Source organism: Prionailurus bengalensis, chromosome D2 (assembly GCF_016509475.1).
Source record: "Prionailurus bengalensis isolate Pbe53 chromosome D2, Fcat_Pben_1.1_paternal_pri, whole genome shotgun sequence".
In the NCBI taxonomy this organism is placed as follows: Eukaryota; Metazoa; Chordata; class Mammalia; order Carnivora; family Felidae; genus Prionailurus; species Prionailurus bengalensis.
In genome coordinates this window covers 60,936,506-60,954,704 of record NC_057351.1, presented here as the reverse complement: position 1 = coordinate 60,954,704, position 18,199 = coordinate 60,936,506, and the positions used below count along the sequence as shown (strand labels likewise).

General features: G+C 45.1%; 1 protein-coding gene across 2 annotated transcripts in view; it reads right to left on the bottom strand.

Moving 5' to 3' along the window:
• The window catches only part of CNNM2 (cyclin and CBS domain divalent metal cation transport mediator 2), a 151,398-nt gene that overhangs the window by 6,709 nt on the left and 126,490 nt on the right, over positions 1–18,199 (bottom strand). The window contains exons 5-7 of one of the 2 annotated variants that reach the window (XM_043597408.1): positions 8,096–8,189; positions 5,152–5,217; positions 511–695 (exon numbers count right to left, since the gene is read on the bottom strand). In XM_043597408.1, coding sequence (XP_043453343.1) covers positions 511–695; positions 5,152–5,217; positions 8,096–8,189 — 345 coding nt within the window. The remainder of the gene's footprint in view (positions 1–510; positions 696–5,151; positions 5,218–8,095; positions 8,190–18,199) is intronic. The other variant, XM_043597409.1, reaches the window with a different exon arrangement.

Here is an 18,199-nt window from a genome sequence, read left to right as displayed (position 1 = left end):
TATTTCCAGATCTTTGTCTCAAAGCTTCACAGTGACTGGAAAATGGAGATAGGCTTCCAACAGCTAAAGCTGGCTTGTTCTTCACAAGACATCTTTATTCCGGACTAAGAAAAGAACCCTGTCTCGGGGCAGAAGAGAAGCAGAAGATTCTTCCCGCCCCATCCCGTTAAGTCTTCAGAGTCTCTGATCTCAGCCCTTCCAGGGCCATCCAGAGTCACTGGGGTCAGGAGCTCATGAGGACTCACTGGAAAATGTGGATTCTGTTTCTCACCATCTCCAGCTCTCACTCCTTGAAAAAGGCACATCTGACTTGGCAGCTTTTGTGACAGAGCCAGGGAGGTACCTGTTTCCCCGGCCTAACCCCTGGGCACAGTAGCTGGAGGTGTAGGGAGTCCAAATGACAAAGGGAGAGCTCAATGGTGGGGCCTGGGAAGCCAAACAACTCGCTGAGGAAGTTGGCCTCCAGTGGCAGGGCCCCGGCCCCAGCCCAGCCACTCTCCCTTCTCTTACCTTAACAAACTGAAGGTCAGAAAGGGCTCGCACGGAGTAGTCGGGGATGTAGACTTGAAGGAACGAAGAATTGAGCTGATTATTGCTGCTCCCCAGTGTCGGCGTTATCGCGTCAATCCGGTCACTTCGGCTGAGAGAGTCTGAGTGATTCAAGCCACATGGGCGAGGCGGCGACTTGTTTTCACCTGGAAAAGGAGGGAAAAGAAACCATAACCTTTTAAGTGAGGTAGATATAAGCAATAAAGTCAGCTCTTTATTTTCCAAATAAAAAAAAGTAGCAACTAACAGACCAGCTCAATGAACTTCTCCCAGACGCTTGAGCCATATCGCTCAGCATGTAGGGCCCTCCTACAACACGCTCCTGGCCTCCTGGCAACAAGGGGATCGCGCCGGTTAGCCTCTCAGCCCCGTGCGCACGCGCGCTCGCACACACACACACACACACACACACACACACACACACACACACACAGTCCTTCCCGAGGCTCTGACCGAGAAGACCCTGTGGCTACACACCTGTGTCAGGAGCGACCCTGAACCGCGCAGGCTGTGTGCCGACGAGGCCCAAGACACAGAAGCTCCCGGATGTAAAACACAGACCGTGCCAGAAGCAAAAGCAAAGGACTCTTGAGAACGTTTGTAAAATCAGTATGTGCTCGCAAGGGATCAGGACAGTTCCGTCTGCTCCTACCCCTCCACCAAACCTGTTATCCTGGTCTCTGACCTCAATAAAATTCCCACCAGGCAGTCCAAGGATGTCTCAGGGTTTCAGGAATACCAGAAGACACCAAACCCTTAAACGATTTAAGGCAGCGTAGGTGCTGTGGGATTCTTCGATGACATGCACATTACTCATTCATTAAAACAAAGTGAAAGGAAATTCAATGAGTCTAAGTGTTGCTGTTCGTAAAGGCAAGTTGACCGTAGCTTCTAACGTAAATCATTAAAAATAAAACCCACCTCCCGCCTTGTCAAAGCTTCCTCCGTGTTTGCTGTTCTAATCAAGTCTATTCCACAAATATTAAGTGGGTGTTCACAGCGGACAGGTCCTGACCTGCATAATGTCCACCTCCTCAGACTCAAGCGGCAGTCTCTCCCTCCGTGCTGTAGAGATCCCCCATCATCCCTCCACTACTTGAATGAGCCTTAAAAGGCTGAACATAGTTATGTTCCCCTTAAGCCTCTTCCTGTCCAGGCTAAATACTTTGATGTGTTTTATGACCCCTCACCCCATCCTGACCACCATCTGAGATTCCACTCAGTAAACATCCCTCTTAAAATAGAACAACCACAGGGGCGTCTGGGTGGCTCAGTTGGTTGAGCATCTGACTTTGGCTCAGATCATGATCTCACAGTCTGTGAGTTCAAGCCCCACGTTGGGCTCTGTGCTGACAGCTCGGTGTCTGGTCTGCTTTAGATTCTGCGTCTCCCTCTCTCTCTGCCCCTCCTCTGCTCATGCTGTCTCTCAAAAATAAATAAGCATTAAAGAAAATTTTTTTAAATTGGACAACCACAACAAAACACGGTAAGTACTCGATGAACCTCAAATGGCAAGTTCACTTTCTCCCCAAATTTTCACAGCATGACTTTCCCTACAATTTTCTTGGCAGAACGATTTTCCATCGTCAGTCAAAACTAAACTTAGAGTGGCCACTCATCTGGTTGGTTCCACTTATCTTCCAAGAGAACAAGGCAAATTAATAATTTATCAGATGTTTTCTATTTAGCAGAAGGGATGACCCTTTGCTAAAGCCTCAGATTCCCTACCTATATGTAAAAGGCAGGTAATAATAGTCTCCACTTCCTAAAGTCTGATGGGGATTCAGAATGAAATAATAGGGGCGCCTGGGTGGCTCAGTCAGTTAAGTATCTGACTTCAGCTCCATGATCAGGAGTTCAAGCCCTGCATCGGGCTCTCTGCTGCCAGCACAGAGCCCGCTCCGGATCCTCTGTCTCCTTCCCTCTCTACGCCTCCTCCCTTCCCCACTCTCTCTCTTTATCTCAAAAATAAATAAAAAGCTTTTAAAAAATGAGATAATATGTAACATATTTAGCACAGCATCTGACACCTAACAACCGATCCATAAGCCTAGTTAACATTGTTATATTTTCTGTTTGCTTCCCAGACCTCTCCACTACGTACCTACCCTGATGGCCAAGCCTTCCTGTATTTGTGAGGGCATCACCCAGGCTGAAAGATCCAACCGTTCTTTGAAACAAAGGATCCCACTGAATCCTTAAGCTTTAGCCCCACATCACCATTGCTACAGATAGTGCTTGCTTTTGTGTGTTACAGTTTAAAGGTCCAAAAACCAAAACATTTAAGGGGCACTTTGCTTATTGATCAGACTGTGTCAGGTAGATGTCAAGGACCCTGTGCAGTACTTCTGAGTCTCCTTTTCTCCTGAGGAGGATTACAGGCAAACTCTGGTTTCTCCAAGGTATCTATATTTCCAGTCAGTTTCCTCTCAACCCACCACCCTCTGTTTTTGTGAGATGAACCTCCTCCTTTGCAGCAACCCACTGCCTGGCGTCCTGGCCACAGTCTGGAGAAGCAGTGGGACCCCTTCTGCAGTAGCTTGGCAAGGACAGAGTGTGATTGGCCTTTCATCAACATGCAGTGAGAGAAATTAGGGAAACAGCCTAAATGTCCATCAGCTGATGAATGGATAAAGAAATTGTGGTTTATATACACAATGGAGTACTACGTGGCCATGAGAAAGAATGAAATATGGCCCTTTGTAGCAACGTGGATGGAACTGGAGAGTGTGATGCTAAGTGAAATAAGCCATACAGAGAAAGACAGACACCATATGGTTTCACTCTCATGTGGATCCTGAGAAACTTAACAGGAACCCATGGGGGAGGGGGGGGGGAGAGAGGTTACAGTGGGAGAGAGCCAAAGCGTAAGAGACTCTTAAAAACTGAGAACAAACTGAGGGCTGATGGGGGGTGGGAGGGAGGGGAGGGTGGGTGATGGGTATTGAAGAGGGCATCTTTTGGGACGAGCACTGGGTGTTGTATGGAAACCCAATTTGACAATAAACTTCATATATTTAAAAAACAAACATGCAGTGAGAAAGATGAATATTCACACCAAGGAGAATAAAGACTTTAAGTGGCCACTCCCCAGTTCAGGTCATGTTTTGTTGCCCAATTTATGTGCTAAATTATCACAATAATTATGACAAAAACCTTTCAATCTTAATTTCTCTATGCCTTCTCGGATTTTTTTTTCTTTTTCTTCATCTTGCCTAGGAATTCTTTTTAGAAGTCAGCTAGAAAGATACTATAAAGTTAACAGTCCCAGCCTCCTCCCTGGGAACCACAAAGCACCTTTTGGAATAGGCTAGAAATCACTGGTTTAGGTCTATTATTGTAATGCCAGCATCCTGAAGGCTTGGGCCCACAAAAGGATTTTTTTATTACTGGATCAGATAGAGTGGACACAGCTAAGAAATCTCTAAGTTCTACAGGAAAAGTAAAATACAAATGATATTTCATGAGCTTCATCCAAAAGTCACTCTAGTTCAGCATCTGTGACCTTTTAAAGAGGTAGCACATGCCAGCGAATAAAATGGGGAGAAAAAAACACAAACATATATACATATACACAAATACCTATTTATGTGCGTATATATGTATGTGTACATATGTATAATCTTCCAGCTCATTTGATTCAAACAGTCCTATAAATAAGATCTACCCCCAATTCTTTCAGAGCAAAGACTTGAAGGAACATTAGCTTCTTTCTAGGACAAGTATTGCCTCCTTTACTAAATATCAGCATTTGACAGTTTTGCTCAAACTGGATTATGGATCGCAAATTTCATCAGATTTTAAAATATAAGCTGTGTGGAACAAAATAAAGAGAAAAATTGTACTACCAAAAGCTCAGCAATTTTAATTAAAGAAAGATTAAACCTTTGCCTTTCTTTTTAGCTGCTGGACGTGTTAGCCAGGCATGACCAAACTCTCCTGCAGGGCAGGAACCAGCAGCTGGTGGGGAATGTGCACAGTACTAATTTCAAAAGAGAGAGAAGGAGACAGGACAAGCAGGGCCACCTGCCTGATGGGGGAAGGGGGGGGGGGTAATGCATGTGCCCCGTTCACAGGGATGTCAGAGAAAGGACCAAAGGAACAGAACCAAGAACGCCAGGGCCTCTGCACACAGGGCGCTTGTCCACTGAGGAAAATTCATAGTCCTTGAGACTTTGGGCTCAATGTGCTTTTGGTAGAAGCATCCTCAGGTTCTGAGGCCCTCGGGGCCTCTGCAAGTGCCTTTGCTGAGGTCAAACCACCCCAAGCAGCCCCCCTGTACCGCCCTGAAAACCCAAGGTCGGCAGTGTGGGTGGGCCAGGCAGGGAGCAGTGAGGATCCAGGTCAGAATCACTCTCGCTTTCTGTGGGGTCAGCGCTGCTCACGCTCACGGATTCCCCGCCAGTCTCCCGAAGCCTTCGCACAACGGCTGTGGGCTCATACTTCCCTGGAAAGCTCACTACCGCGTCTGTAAGCATGGAGTTTGTGACCTCAAAGAAAAACTGCAAACGGCCTGGACCAAATAAAGGGAGCAGATCTAGGCTTTTGTGGGGTCAAGGGAGGCAACCGGAAGAATTATGAAAAGGAAACATGCAGAGTTACCTGGAGAACCTGCTGCTAACAACTCTGTTCTGCTGACAACAAAGGTACGAGACAGGGACAAAGGAACTGAAAAATGGAGAAAAACAGGGTGAGACCATATCAAAAGGCAAGAAAGGCGATCTCTGCACTCAGGGGACAGGAGCAGACACCCGCTCTACTAACATCAGCGTTCCATTCCAGAAGTGCAAAAGCCTGTAAAGTTTTTATGTAAATAAAAAATAAAATAAAAAAAAAGAGCACACGTTGCTTTCCAGGAAGAGGAATGGGGAGGCAGAAATCAGAAGAAATCCTATTCAAATGCTTCCTTACTAACCCAGAAATCTCTTAAGCCATTAATACCCTATTGGGGTTTATAGCTCAAAACGTGCTCTTAAGGGTTTAAATCACAACTAGCCACACAAAAGGGGGGCTCAATTAATCAACGGCCCCAAGAGCAGGACCCAAGCCACCTGCACCAGCACAGCCAAGAGCGTCCCTGTCTGCGGCAAGCAATTAGTTATTCAATTCATGGACATCCTTAATTAGCCTGGTTGTAATTTTGATATGATATTTTGCATTGGCTCGGCATACTCTGAAGTTTCAAAGTATTAGAGGAAAGTAAATAAAGGCTGTTATACACAGGTCTGCTGGGAATGGCGGACCAAGGGCATCCTCAGCACTGCTTACTCAGAGAGCTACAGGTCCATCTGATTGAAAAGTCCAATCAGCACTGCCCTACCTGGCAGGAGTCCTATTTTCTGGGCAGGATTTTTTGTTTCTGTTTTTGTTTTTAAATTAAAGTATAATTGACATGCAAAGGGACAGGCTGTGATAACTAATGACGGCAGGATTTTTCTAGGCAATCAACACTAATAAATAGAATTATTATCTCGAGATTACTGTACTAATTGTATCTCTCAATGAAATGCACAAAATCCCAAATCCTACTTGTCAAGTCAAATACTGGGTTTTGTAATAGGATGTTATTAATGAGATCCCCTTCCTTCCTGGCATTTCCAGAAAAGGCAAGCCTGCTACGGTCCCCCGGGCTTTCTTTCAGGGAGGTCTGCTCTTCAATTCCTTTTCTGAATGGGATCTGCCCTTACGTGAATCCACAGTTCAGTATAAATTGGGCTAATATTTAGGTTTCAAGAACCAGTCATCAGTAAGATTGTGCACTTAACTCCTCTAACTTTCTTTTCAAATCAACCTTCTAAACAACTCTGACTCTGCTCACCTGGGACTAATCTGAGGTTGGTGGCCAAACAGTCACAAGCTTGACACCTGTCATACCCGACATTCCCTCTGTGCTTTCAAGCTTACAAAGCACTCGTGTGGATAAGTATCATCACGTTCTATTCTTCTAACAATCACACGAGGTAACCTTAGTAAGTCCTTTTAAGGAGGAGGAAGCCAGGGCTGTCCTCAAGGGCAGGCAACCACAGAATATGAAACTGCAGCTGTGACCCAGGTCTTCCCGGCCCACTTTGGAATCTCCCTGCCTCCTCACTAGCAGTGAGAACAGAAGATCACCTTCAAGTTTACAGCAGACACAATTAAGTGGGATCAGACAGGCCTACATTCACACTGGTGTTAGCCAACAGTTGACAACGGGGAGACTGGCTGATGTGGCTGGAAACCCCATGGCAGGACAGTGAGAAGATGCATCTGGGGCAGGGGAGGCTGAGAGGTTTGAGAGAATTCTTAACATTTCACTGGCTTCCCCACAGTAAAGACATCTTTGCCGGGACACTGTGTGGCACAACAGATGAAGACTAATGTCACCCAAATAGGTCTGTCTGGAGGTATACCCCCTACCTTTTGAGACTGGTTTTCAGAAGTGACCCAGGTTGTTTTAGGCTAGTTTTAAATTTGAGGTTTCTGTCTCCTAGCACAGCATGTCATTTGGTATTCTGGCCACAAGATGGCACCCAGCACCGCCGTTTACCTGTCTGGCTGCAGCCGGGGTCAGGCAGCAAGCACGCGCACGCTTGCAAAAAAGCAAGTGCACAGGGACCCATCAAGTCCCGACCCAGAGGGATCTGTGGTCCATGTTCTTACCAGGACGGACACGGCTTGCTGGCCTCTTGTGCTCAGAGCACTTAGTCGACACCCTATGGCACACCCATTAGCTGGCTGACTCAACTGACCAGCTGTCTAGATAAGAGCTGGCTGTAGGCAATACATACACATTAACCTCATTCCTCCTCGGGAAAATGCCAATTCAAAAACCTCCAGCATAGTTAATGTTTTAATATCTAGCGATGGATGCGGGGCAGCCGGGACCCTCGTCAGTCCAGGCAGGAGCTTGAACCGCTGCAGCCACCGTGGCAAACTGCAAGGCAGGAGCTACTCAAGCCGAGGCCATGGCCATGAGCCCGCAGTTCCGCCCCTTCACACACGCCCACCAGAAGACGTGCACGGCGGTACCCACAGCCACACAATCCACGGTGGCCTCGAATAGGACACTCCCCCCGTGCCCAGCAGCCATGAAATAGATACGCTGTTGTATATTCACACGGTGCAGCACCGTGAGAATAAAGTAGGAGCACACGCAGCAACGATGACGAATGTGACACGGACGACACCGGGTGAGAGAAGCCAGGCTCGATACGACACCTACTGCCTAAGTCCGTTTACGCAAAGTCCAAAAGCGGGCAAAACTAGGCTATGCTTAGAAGTCAAGGCAGTGGCCTGGGCAAGGGTGACTAAGAGGGAGTGTGGGGGCGGGGGCGGGGCCTGCCCACCTCCTGTCGACACAGGAGTGGTCAGTGTGTGAAGATTCACGAGGGCATAGACTTAGGATTTACTCGGGGCGTTTTTGGGCTTACACGCTATACTTCAATAAAAAGGGCAAAAAAGTAGATAAACAGGGCTGGCTGGCAGGTATAGGAAGGTGAGACTAGAAGGGCATTCTGTCCCTAAAACACAGCCCTGCCCCAAGAGGCCGGGCAGGAAAACTCACCTGGAGAGGCTGTGAGGGCCATCACACCATAGTAGGAGAAAGCACTGGCTTCGAATTTCATACCTTCTTTCCCAGCTTCTACTTCCACCTTCCCCTGTGAGAAGAAAAGGGGAGTGTTTTCAGTCCAGTTCCCTGACTCTATCTGCAGACTCTCTGCAAGATTTGTCCTTCCATCTAAATTCCTTTCCCAACCAACCCCGGGGAAGTAGAGCCTCAGATGATCTTTCCCAACTCAGCAGAGAGGGTTAATTCATCTCAAATATGAAGACCGGATTTGGCTGGAGATGCAGAGAAGACAGTAAAAGTGTGATGTTTAATTTCTGTGAGTCCCCTTGGTATTTCCCCAGCATCCTTATTTTTGTGCCTGGATGCTCCCGGAACCCGCCCAGTAATAAGAAGACGCTGCTCTCGCCCCATTTGTGGAACCAACGCTGGGAAGACGCAGTCTTGCAGGAGCGTGAGCTGGGGCAGCATCAGGGTCAAGGGTTAACGAACACGGTTCGTGGCCGTGGAAGAGAGAGGACTACCCCAGAAGAGTTCTAGGGGCAGAACTCACTCTGGTCTTGCCAGCCCAGCATCCCACGTGTGCAGGCCAACCCCTTGTCATCCAGACTCCCCATGGGCCCTGCGACACCTCGGAACTCCCTCCTCACAGTCTTGGAAAAGTTCCTGAGGCCAGTCTCCTTCCATCAGGACAAAACCTCTCCCTGAAGTTCTCCTTTGCCTTCTCTTCCTCTAGCTTCTTAGTCCACAACTTCCCTCATCAGTTCCTCTGGGACCGACTGAGGCTGCCCGATTCATCCTGGTAGCTTTAGGCTCCACCATGACCCCCCTCACTGTAGGGGTTTAATATGCGTTTTCTGGGCGACTGCAATACCCCACTGAGTGAGTAGCACTTGTGGGTTTCCAAGACAAAGGTCACAGTGGCTCTTGTTCATGGTGCCTATAACCACCTCTCCAGTGAGAGGCTACCTTTACGGTACGTCCTCTATGACGGGTAGATAAAAATTATGGTATGATTTATTGAAGGGGCAGCTGGGCTAACAAGTCAGCGCTTTATTAACTCACTTAAGGCTTGTAACTCCATGAAGCAGACACAATTACCACCGCCCCCCCTTACAAATCAGAAGAGAGAGGCACAGAAGGATTCAATAACCAAACAACAAGCTCTTGACCGATAGGCTACACTATGCTATCCACTAACACAAACTATGATTTTGATCACCCCTATTATCATGTACTACATTCCCAATTATGAAAGACTTTCCTCAAATCAGTTCTTCAGAAAACTATTTATTGTCTCTCCTTCAGATTTTGAGTTCTTCACTCAAAATAGTAGTTTTATCCACCCCCAACCAACTCTCTGCCGTAAGAGAGGAACTCAAGACTCCACCCATAATATACAATCAACCTGCAAACAAACAGGTGCCCCGGGATCCTGCGAGAAGACAGGCCTTGCCACCCACGCATTTCCAGTGCAGGAGACAGAGGGGGAGCATGTGAAAATCGATGGGGCAAGGTAGTCAACAAAAATTCTCCACGAGGAACAAGACAGTAAGAACATAAGGAATTCGGAGAGAAAAAATTACTCCCTGCTCTTATACAAGGCAAATTTTGTACAGGAAGGAAAATCTAAGGAGGGTTTGAGCTGAGAGAAGAGAGGGCAGGTCAGAAGTGGGAGACAGAAGCCCGCCAGGCTCACTGAGTTTGCACAGGGAAGAGCGGGGAGATGGGGCAGAAAAGCAGCCTGGAGAGCAGGTTACACCGCAGAGCGCCTTGGACGACAAAGGACTAGACTAATGAGGCCAGGTTCTGGCGCACAGGGGCTCTGGGGCTCGGCTTCAGGGAGACAAAGTCAAGGCTCACGCCGGGCTGGGCCACAGGACCAGAAAAAGATTGCTAGGAGAGGAGCTACAGTTAAGGGATGGACACAGTTTGGAGAAAGCAGAGGGAGAAAGAAGCGTAAAGGAGGGAGGGGGAGTCACCAATCTTGACAGAAGTTTGCTCTGAGTGAGTGACCGGAAGAAGGGGCGCCATGAGCCCGTGAGCGCAGATAGGAAAGTGGGGAAGGGGTTGCATCCGTGCTGGGGGCAGGGAGGAGAGGACACCCTCCCTTCCAGAAGGAGGTCTTGGGGGAAGAGTCCATCAAAAAAGGCTGAAGAGGAAGAACAAAAGTTAGGAGAAAGGTCAGGACTGGAGATGGAGATTAGGGAGGGGGAGAGGGAGGGAGGTAGAGAGGGAAAGAGAGAGAAGAGGTGATAACTGAGGTGGCATCTTGAAGGAACAGGTGCGGGGGGAGTGAGGGACTTCAGAGGCAGGGACCCAGTTTTACTGGGAGTGCCTGATCGTATGGATCTTCTTAATTACTTATCCCTTTCTTCCTGGGCAAATCTCAAGCTTCTATCAGTTAATATGTATGTATGTGCTATTTGAAAACATCTGTCTCTCTAGTTGGAAGCTTAACAGTGGTTTCACGACCATCTTGTAAGCCAAATTTCTTTTTTTTTAAATTTTTTTTTTAGTTAAAAAATATTTTTTAACATTTAGTCATTTTTGAGAGAGCGTGAGCAGGGGAGGGGCAGAGAGCATGGGAGAAACAATCCGATCTGAAGCAGGCTCTGAGCTGTCAGCACAGAGCTGGATGCAGGGCTCGAACTCAGAAACGCCAGATCATGACCTGAGCCCAAGTCAGATGCCCAACTGACTGAGCCACCCAGGTGCCCCACATAAGCCAAATTTCTATGCAGAAAATCCAGAGGAAGAATGAAATCCAAAAGAGCCTCCTCATGACTTCCATCTTTACGGGTCTCCAGCTGATCTGGATCATTTGTCTTACGAGTTACAAGGCCCTCTGTATTCTGGGTCCCTGCAAATGGGTGTCCACTTACAATTCCTTATAATTACTGTCAGAACCAGCAGGGTAACAGCCGGTCCCCCAAAGACCGCAAATAACAATACCGGGTCTGCCTCTAGGAAAGGAGCCACGCTGGTGGAACCTCTGCCAAGTCAACTCAAAGGCAGTGACTCCCAGCCCTTGCTGTGCCCTGGAAATACCTGGGGATTTGAAAAAACAAACCTGATGTCTGGCTCCCACTCCCAGGCATTCTGATTTAACTCGTATGGGTGCGACCTGAGCATCAGGATTTTAATAAAGCTCTCCAGGGGATTCTAGCATGCAGCAACCTTGGGAATCATTGCTGCAAGGCTGTGTGAACAGCGGCCCCAGCTCCAGAGCCTCTATGTACCGTGGCCTCTCAGGAAACTCCCCCATAGCCGCGGTGGCTGTTGAGCCCACGAATTAAACAAGAGCAGCCACACCCAAGACTCAAAGCTCTGGATCACGTTCACCTCTCCTCTGTCCTTGAGGACCGGCGTACAGGTGAGGGAGGATGGGTCGTCGACTTCCACAGCCCACCCAGCCGACACCGACCAGGCTGCAGGCGGTGACACCTGGTCAGTGGTTCCTGGTGTCTCGATTCCCACAACCAGTAAGATATTCCTCCAGCCTCGGAGAGAGGGTTGACACATTATTTCCTACAGAGATTTTACACAACACAGCCATCTACTCGAACCATCACTGCACTTAAGACCAGCCATTTTGTCCCCCAAATATAGATAACATACCATCATAGACTAACAGGTCTTTAAACCGAATACATGTAATTTTACGTGTAACTTGCTGCAGTGGTCTTTATTTTTCTCCTTTTTGTCTCAAACTGATGAAACCTTTGTCAAGCCTCAGCCTTAAAGAACCACTGCGCAAAGCTAATCTTACATCATTTCTAAAATTGCAATAAAGGATCCCTGGGGTTCTTTTGAGTCAAACTTCGTATGATTCTACAATTCCAAGTTGTAATAACTGCCCATCCCTGTATTCCTCACTACACAAGTGCAGCTTTTCTGGGAGGCAAGTTTTAGAAACATCCAGTAAACAGTTTTCACTCATGTATGTGTGTCGATGGCTCCCAGAAGTGACCATTTCCAAATAAACCTACCATATACAAACTGGGGCCACTCGCATGAAGAAATGGCTTGCCTGCCTCACAACCAGTCAGGTGTCCTTAGATAACAGCTTTTCCACATAAGCAAGGGGCTACATATCAGTTTTACCTTTTTAAAGTTCTTTTTAATGTTTATTATTGAGAGATAGAGTGCAAGCAGGGGAGGGGAAGAGAGAGAGGGAGACACAGAATCTGAAGCAGGCTCCAGGCTCTGAGCCGTCAGCATGCAGCACGACCCGGGGCTCGAACCTATGAACCTGGAGATCATGACCTGAGCTGAAGTCAGACGGTTAACCGACTGAGCCACCCAGGCACCCCTCAATTTTACTTTTGAAACATCCACAAATTTATTCTATCACACACACATAAAAAAAATCAGTGCAGGACATGAAAAGGCTCCCAAAGGGAGCTAGGCTTCATATTTAAACTGACGAGAGGAGGGGGCGCCTCCTCAGTCAGCTGAGCGTCCAACTTTGGCTCAGGTGATGATCTCACCATTCATGAGTTTGAACCCTGCATCAGGCTCGTCGTTGTCAGCGTGGAGCCTGCTTTAGATCCTCTGTCCCCCTCTGTCTCTCTCTGCCCCGCCCCCCACTCATTCTCTCATTCTCTCTCCCTCCCCTCTCTCTCTCAAAAATGAATCAACATTTATCAACAGATAGGAAGGAAAGGCCTCACCGTCTCAAGCAAAGCTGGTTTCCCAAGTAAAGTTACCATCACAGAATCCCACCTTTCTTTGGAAGAAGGTCATTAGGGTAACTCTCCTCAAAGCCTTTAGCGTCCAGAAGCCACACTGACAAAGCAGTCTGTGCCACACCTGGCCACAAGGTGGAAGCCTGCGCTAACCTAGTTGGCACAAGCAAGATCAACTGGTCAGCGGATGCCATAGACTCAGGGAGATCAGAGACTTCCTCAGACACCATATGCTGAGCATCTTCTCAATCTCCCGCTCACCTTTGCATTGAGTCTTGTTTTGTTTTTGTTTTTGTTTTTCCTTAAATCACCATCACAAATTATTCAGCGGAGCTTGATATCTGAAAGGAGATAACTGAATCCCAGGGGCGTGAACACCAGTTTGAATTCACCAGCACCGCCCAGTAAGAGGGGAAGCAAACCCAAAGAGAGAGGTCTGTTCTGGCACTCAAACGTGCCCTAGCAATTACTTTTCCATCTGGAATCCAGAGATGTAGTCTTAAGACAGAAAGTTCTCTTCATGAATGTTTAATCAACATTAAAAAAAAAAAAAGTTACTTGATGGTCAAAAATTAATTTACACGTATTTTTGGACCATCTGGTTGACCATCTCCTAACCAAATGCCACCACCGGATGTCAGTGCCCGTATTATTCACAGTTGCGTTATGAAGAGAGTGTTCTCACAGCTTGAATCTTGACAGCTAAGCCTTGCTACTCAATCAACTGGGTGCTTGCTAGAAATACATAGCATTTCAGACTCCAGCCTAGCTACACCGAATCCCCAAAGCGAGCCCTCTGCACATGAAAGTGTAAGGAGCACTGAACTAGAGAGAAAGGGACAGAGGGGGACCAAACATAAATAATCCAGTCACACCCAGTGGAGGCCAATAACAGCACAGCATACTGCACAAACATTCAAAGGAATGGAACAAAGGGCTGAAGGGTCAGTCATCGCTGGCGCACGGAGACCCAAGCGTGCTAAATGCCCAAGAGCCTGCCCCAGAGCCCCTGCCTCAGTACTGGGGCCGGTGGCACTTTCCTATCAGCCAGACAATGTTACAGACACGTTTAGAATGTTAATTACAACTTTGTTTTTGGTTTATACACGTCCGAACTCAAAGAGCCCAAAAGGAGCTTATACCTAGTTTTGTACTTATGCATATGTAAGTATAATTTGTTAAAAACAGGGTCAACTCGGGGCACCCGGGTGCCTCAGTCAGTTAAGCAAGCATCTGACTCTTGATATTGGCTCAAGTCATGATCTCACGGTTCGTGAGTTGGAGCCCCCAAGTTGGGCTCTGTGCTGACAGCTCAGAGCCTGAAGACTACTTTGGATTCTGTCTCTCTCTCTCTCTCCAACTTTTTTTCAAAAAACAGGGTCAACTCTGGGCATCCAAGTAATTTTTTTTTTCCTTTAAAATGGGTGCTATCTGTACTTGCCTCAAGATTGAGCATCTATCATTCACTGGGATACACACACCCTGCAACTCAAAAATCTTCGAGAAGGGTTTGGTATTGAAAGTCTAAATTCCTCTTCTGGTAACAGGTGAAACGGTATTAGGTACTGTCGAGGGCTATATAAGCTCTAAGATGCCACCTCCACAAAAGAATGGATTTCACTCTACAGGGAAAAATCCCTTCTGAATCCATGTCAGAGGCTCTAAAAAACCAGAGTTGACGGGGAGTTCAACAACAAAAAAAGCTGAGACATGAAATCAACCAGAAAAATTAACACCAGAAAAAAAAAAACAAACCTGTTCCTTTTATTGATTTTACAATTGGCAAAGAAAAGAGCTATGTTTTCTTAGTATTCTTTGTATTTACTAAAATCATAATGTGGTTATGTGCTGTGGAAGAACGCTAATTTTTTTTTGATTGGATATTTTACTCCCCAGAGGACCAACAAATCCTTCACTGTAAAATACCAAGTCTATGAATTAGAAAAATGGCTTATAGTACCATTATTGTGTACATACCCTTGACATATTTTTGTATATGCTTTCCACTTCTTTCATGACTATACAGTAGTCTCATCATATCACAATATAATTGGCTGAGACATACGAACTACTGCTACTTTCTAATGAACAGATTTGCTGTAAATATGTTTGCACAGATAGCTTTATAAAACAGTTTCTTTAGATGCATGTATATGACAGATTGTATGGGTGTATTCCCAAAAGCAGGATGCCAGTTTAAAGATATGATTGATTCTATAGTGCTTTTTCTTTTTTGTTCACTGAATATTCATCACGGATTTTTACAAAGATTTTTTTGTTTTTTGTCTTCTCAAAAAAAAATACGGATGTTTAATTTAGTCAGTTGCCTTTCTGATACCTATTGATGTGAGCCTGAGGATTTGTTTCTTTACCACTTTCTGAATTAACAACGGCATATTTTGGTTTTGTTGCCCTTAAGCTAGTGCTGAATTCCTAAATAAACCTAATTTAGTCAGTCACACTGAGTAACTCTTTGGGTATGTTGTCAGTCTCTAACTGCTACCTTTATAGTTAGGAAATAGGATGATCATACCATCTTGTCCCATCTTTATTGTATAGAAATTGAGCTCTCAGAGTTTCCTTTTTTTTTTCCCATGTGATTTCCTTGAATCTAGTTTTTTCAAGGAGAGGAGAGAACTTCTCATTTTGTTGTTTTTCTCTTGTATCACATTAATTACATCAGTAGGATAAGATTAAAGATTCTGTTCATCTTTTTTTTTTTTTTAAATTTTTTAACATTTATTTTTAAGAAAGAGAGACAGAGACAGAGTGTGAGTGGAGGAGGGGCAGAGAGAGAGGGAGACACAGAATCTGAAGCAGGTTCCAGGCTCTGAGCTGTCAGCACAGAGCCTGACATGGGGCTTTAACTCACAAACCATGAGATCATGACCTGAGCCAAAGTCAGACGCTTAACCAACTGAGCCACCCAGGTGTCCCTGTTCATCTTTTAAAAGAACCAAATCTTGATTTCATTTATGGGCTGTAAGTCTTTCTCATTAGAATTTGCTTTCCTTCTTAATTTGTTCTTTTCAGTTTGTTTCCTTTTTCTAGATAATGACAGATTTTTTTCTTATTTAAATATTTAGAAGAATAGTATTTTGTAAAACTGACCTACTACATGTAAGAATAACATTCAAAACGGGGTGCCCGGGTGGCTCAGTCAGTTAAGCAACTGACTTCGGCTCAGTTCATGATCTCACGGTTCGTGAGTTCAAGCCCTGTGTCAGGCTCTGTGCTGATGGCTCAGAGCCTGGAGCCTGCTTCGGATTCTGTTTCTCTCTCTCTGCCCCTGCTCATGCTCTGTCTCACTCCCAAAAATAACATTAAAAAAAAAAGATGTAATTAAAAAAAAAGAACATTCGAGACACAAAATAACATGTATCTTATCATTTTCCATATATTTTCTAATTCAGTTGTTACTTAAGGTTTTCAGTTTGCTAATATTTTCAACAATTATTTTATTTATTTAGAATATGTATTTATTTTGAGAGAGAGAGAGAGAGCTGGGGAGGGGCAGAGAGAGAGAGAGAGAGAGACAATCCCAAGTAGCCTCTGCACTGTCAGCACAGAACCTGATGCAGGGCTCAAACTCACAAACTGCGAGATCATGACCTGAGCGCTGAGTCAGCTAACTTAGTAACTTAGCTAACTAACTGAGCCACCCAGGTACCCCTTTTCAACAATTATTTAAGTAGGTAGTACATGCACATAGTAAGAAATTCAAATTCAGGGGTGCCCAACTTCAGCTTAGGCCATGATCTCACGGTTCATGAGTTTGAGCCCCGCGTCGGGTTCTGTGCTGACAGCTCAAAGCCTGGAGCCTGCTTCGGAATCTCTGTCTTCCTCTCTCTCTGCCTCTCCCCTACTCACGCTCTGTCTCTCTCTCTCAAAAATAAATAAACGTTAAAAAAAATAAAAGATAAAGAAATTCAAATTCATTGGGAGAAGTAAGTCTCCCCTCCATCCTATTCCCAGTCCTCCAAGTCTCCTCCTTAGAGGCAACCAACCACCTGTTGCCAGACTCTTGAGTAACCTTCCAGACAGAGTTCATGTATATACAGACACACAAGTGAAACACATAAGGACACATTCTACACTCTTTTCAGAGTCTTACATAATACACCTTTGTAAGAGAATTGATCGCTACTTAAATGGCTTAGTACTACTCTTCAATTATGTATTTTTAAATCTATTTCATTATGACCTATACAGGCGGTTCTAGAAATTTCTACCTTTCTGAGTTTAGAACTTACACATGACATAGCAAATGATCAATTTTATGGAAGTCACATGAAAGGTTTTAAAAAGTCTATTTCCCTGGTTTTATAGTTAATTTTCTCCAAATTCCCATTAATTTTATTAGTCAAGTTAAGACATATTTTTCTTGGTAGGCTTACTCTATCATGGTAGAAAATAATTTCCACCAGAATTATGATCTTATCCATTTCTACTTTTATGTATGTATTGTGTTATTTAAGACCTGTAGAGTCAATAAGCTTTTATTTCACTGTTTACTATGCTTTTATCACTGTCCTTACTGATCCCTCCAATACATTTGAGTTGAAAAATCTACTTTTTTTAGAGAAAACTTGACATTGTAGCCTTTTTATACTTAGGCAGTGGGAGGTATGTGCCTGGTAACTTACATTCTTTTAATTAAACCTACTTAAATGGTTTACTTTGAATAAATTAGATTTTACTTCATTAGAATTTAAACTCAAACTGATGTGTTTCTATTTCTTATTACATTCGAAACATCAATTACTTAATCAAAGAGTTTTTTTCCTAGTGTCTGCAGAAGAGGGAAGCTCATTGGCTCCAGGGCCAGGAATGGAAGGCAGATACTGAAGCTTTCTTCTGATTTAATGCTCTTGAACACAGCAGAGCATGGTCAACCACCTGGCACGAATTTGCAAGGTTGGGTTAGTGACATTTTAGAGTGGAATGGACTCTGTAAAAGGTGACAGCTGTACTAGGTTGACAGGGATTATGGTATTTCCTTTTGTTAGACTCTGAGTACCTCAGGTAATTGGCCAGCCTGCCAGAACATGATTTTCACTAAACCCCATAGTTTAAACACCTCTGTAAATCCTCTTAATCCAGCACATACACTATTTCTAAACCCCCATGACATCATCAGTTCAACAATTCAAACAATTGTCACATTAATATTTAGCATGCCATAGGTATTCGATACAGGTACATACACACAAATGTCTTATCAAAAATACCTTTAAAGATTTACTTATAAAGGAACAATGAGTATGAAGTCCCTCCTCCATAAAATCGATTTCTAGATCCTTCAGCCAGGAAATGGCTTTCTCATACACCTAAAGAACGTTCCTGAATCACAACTTTATAAATGCTAACCACATAAAAATCAACAACCGGAAGCCACATAATTTCTAAC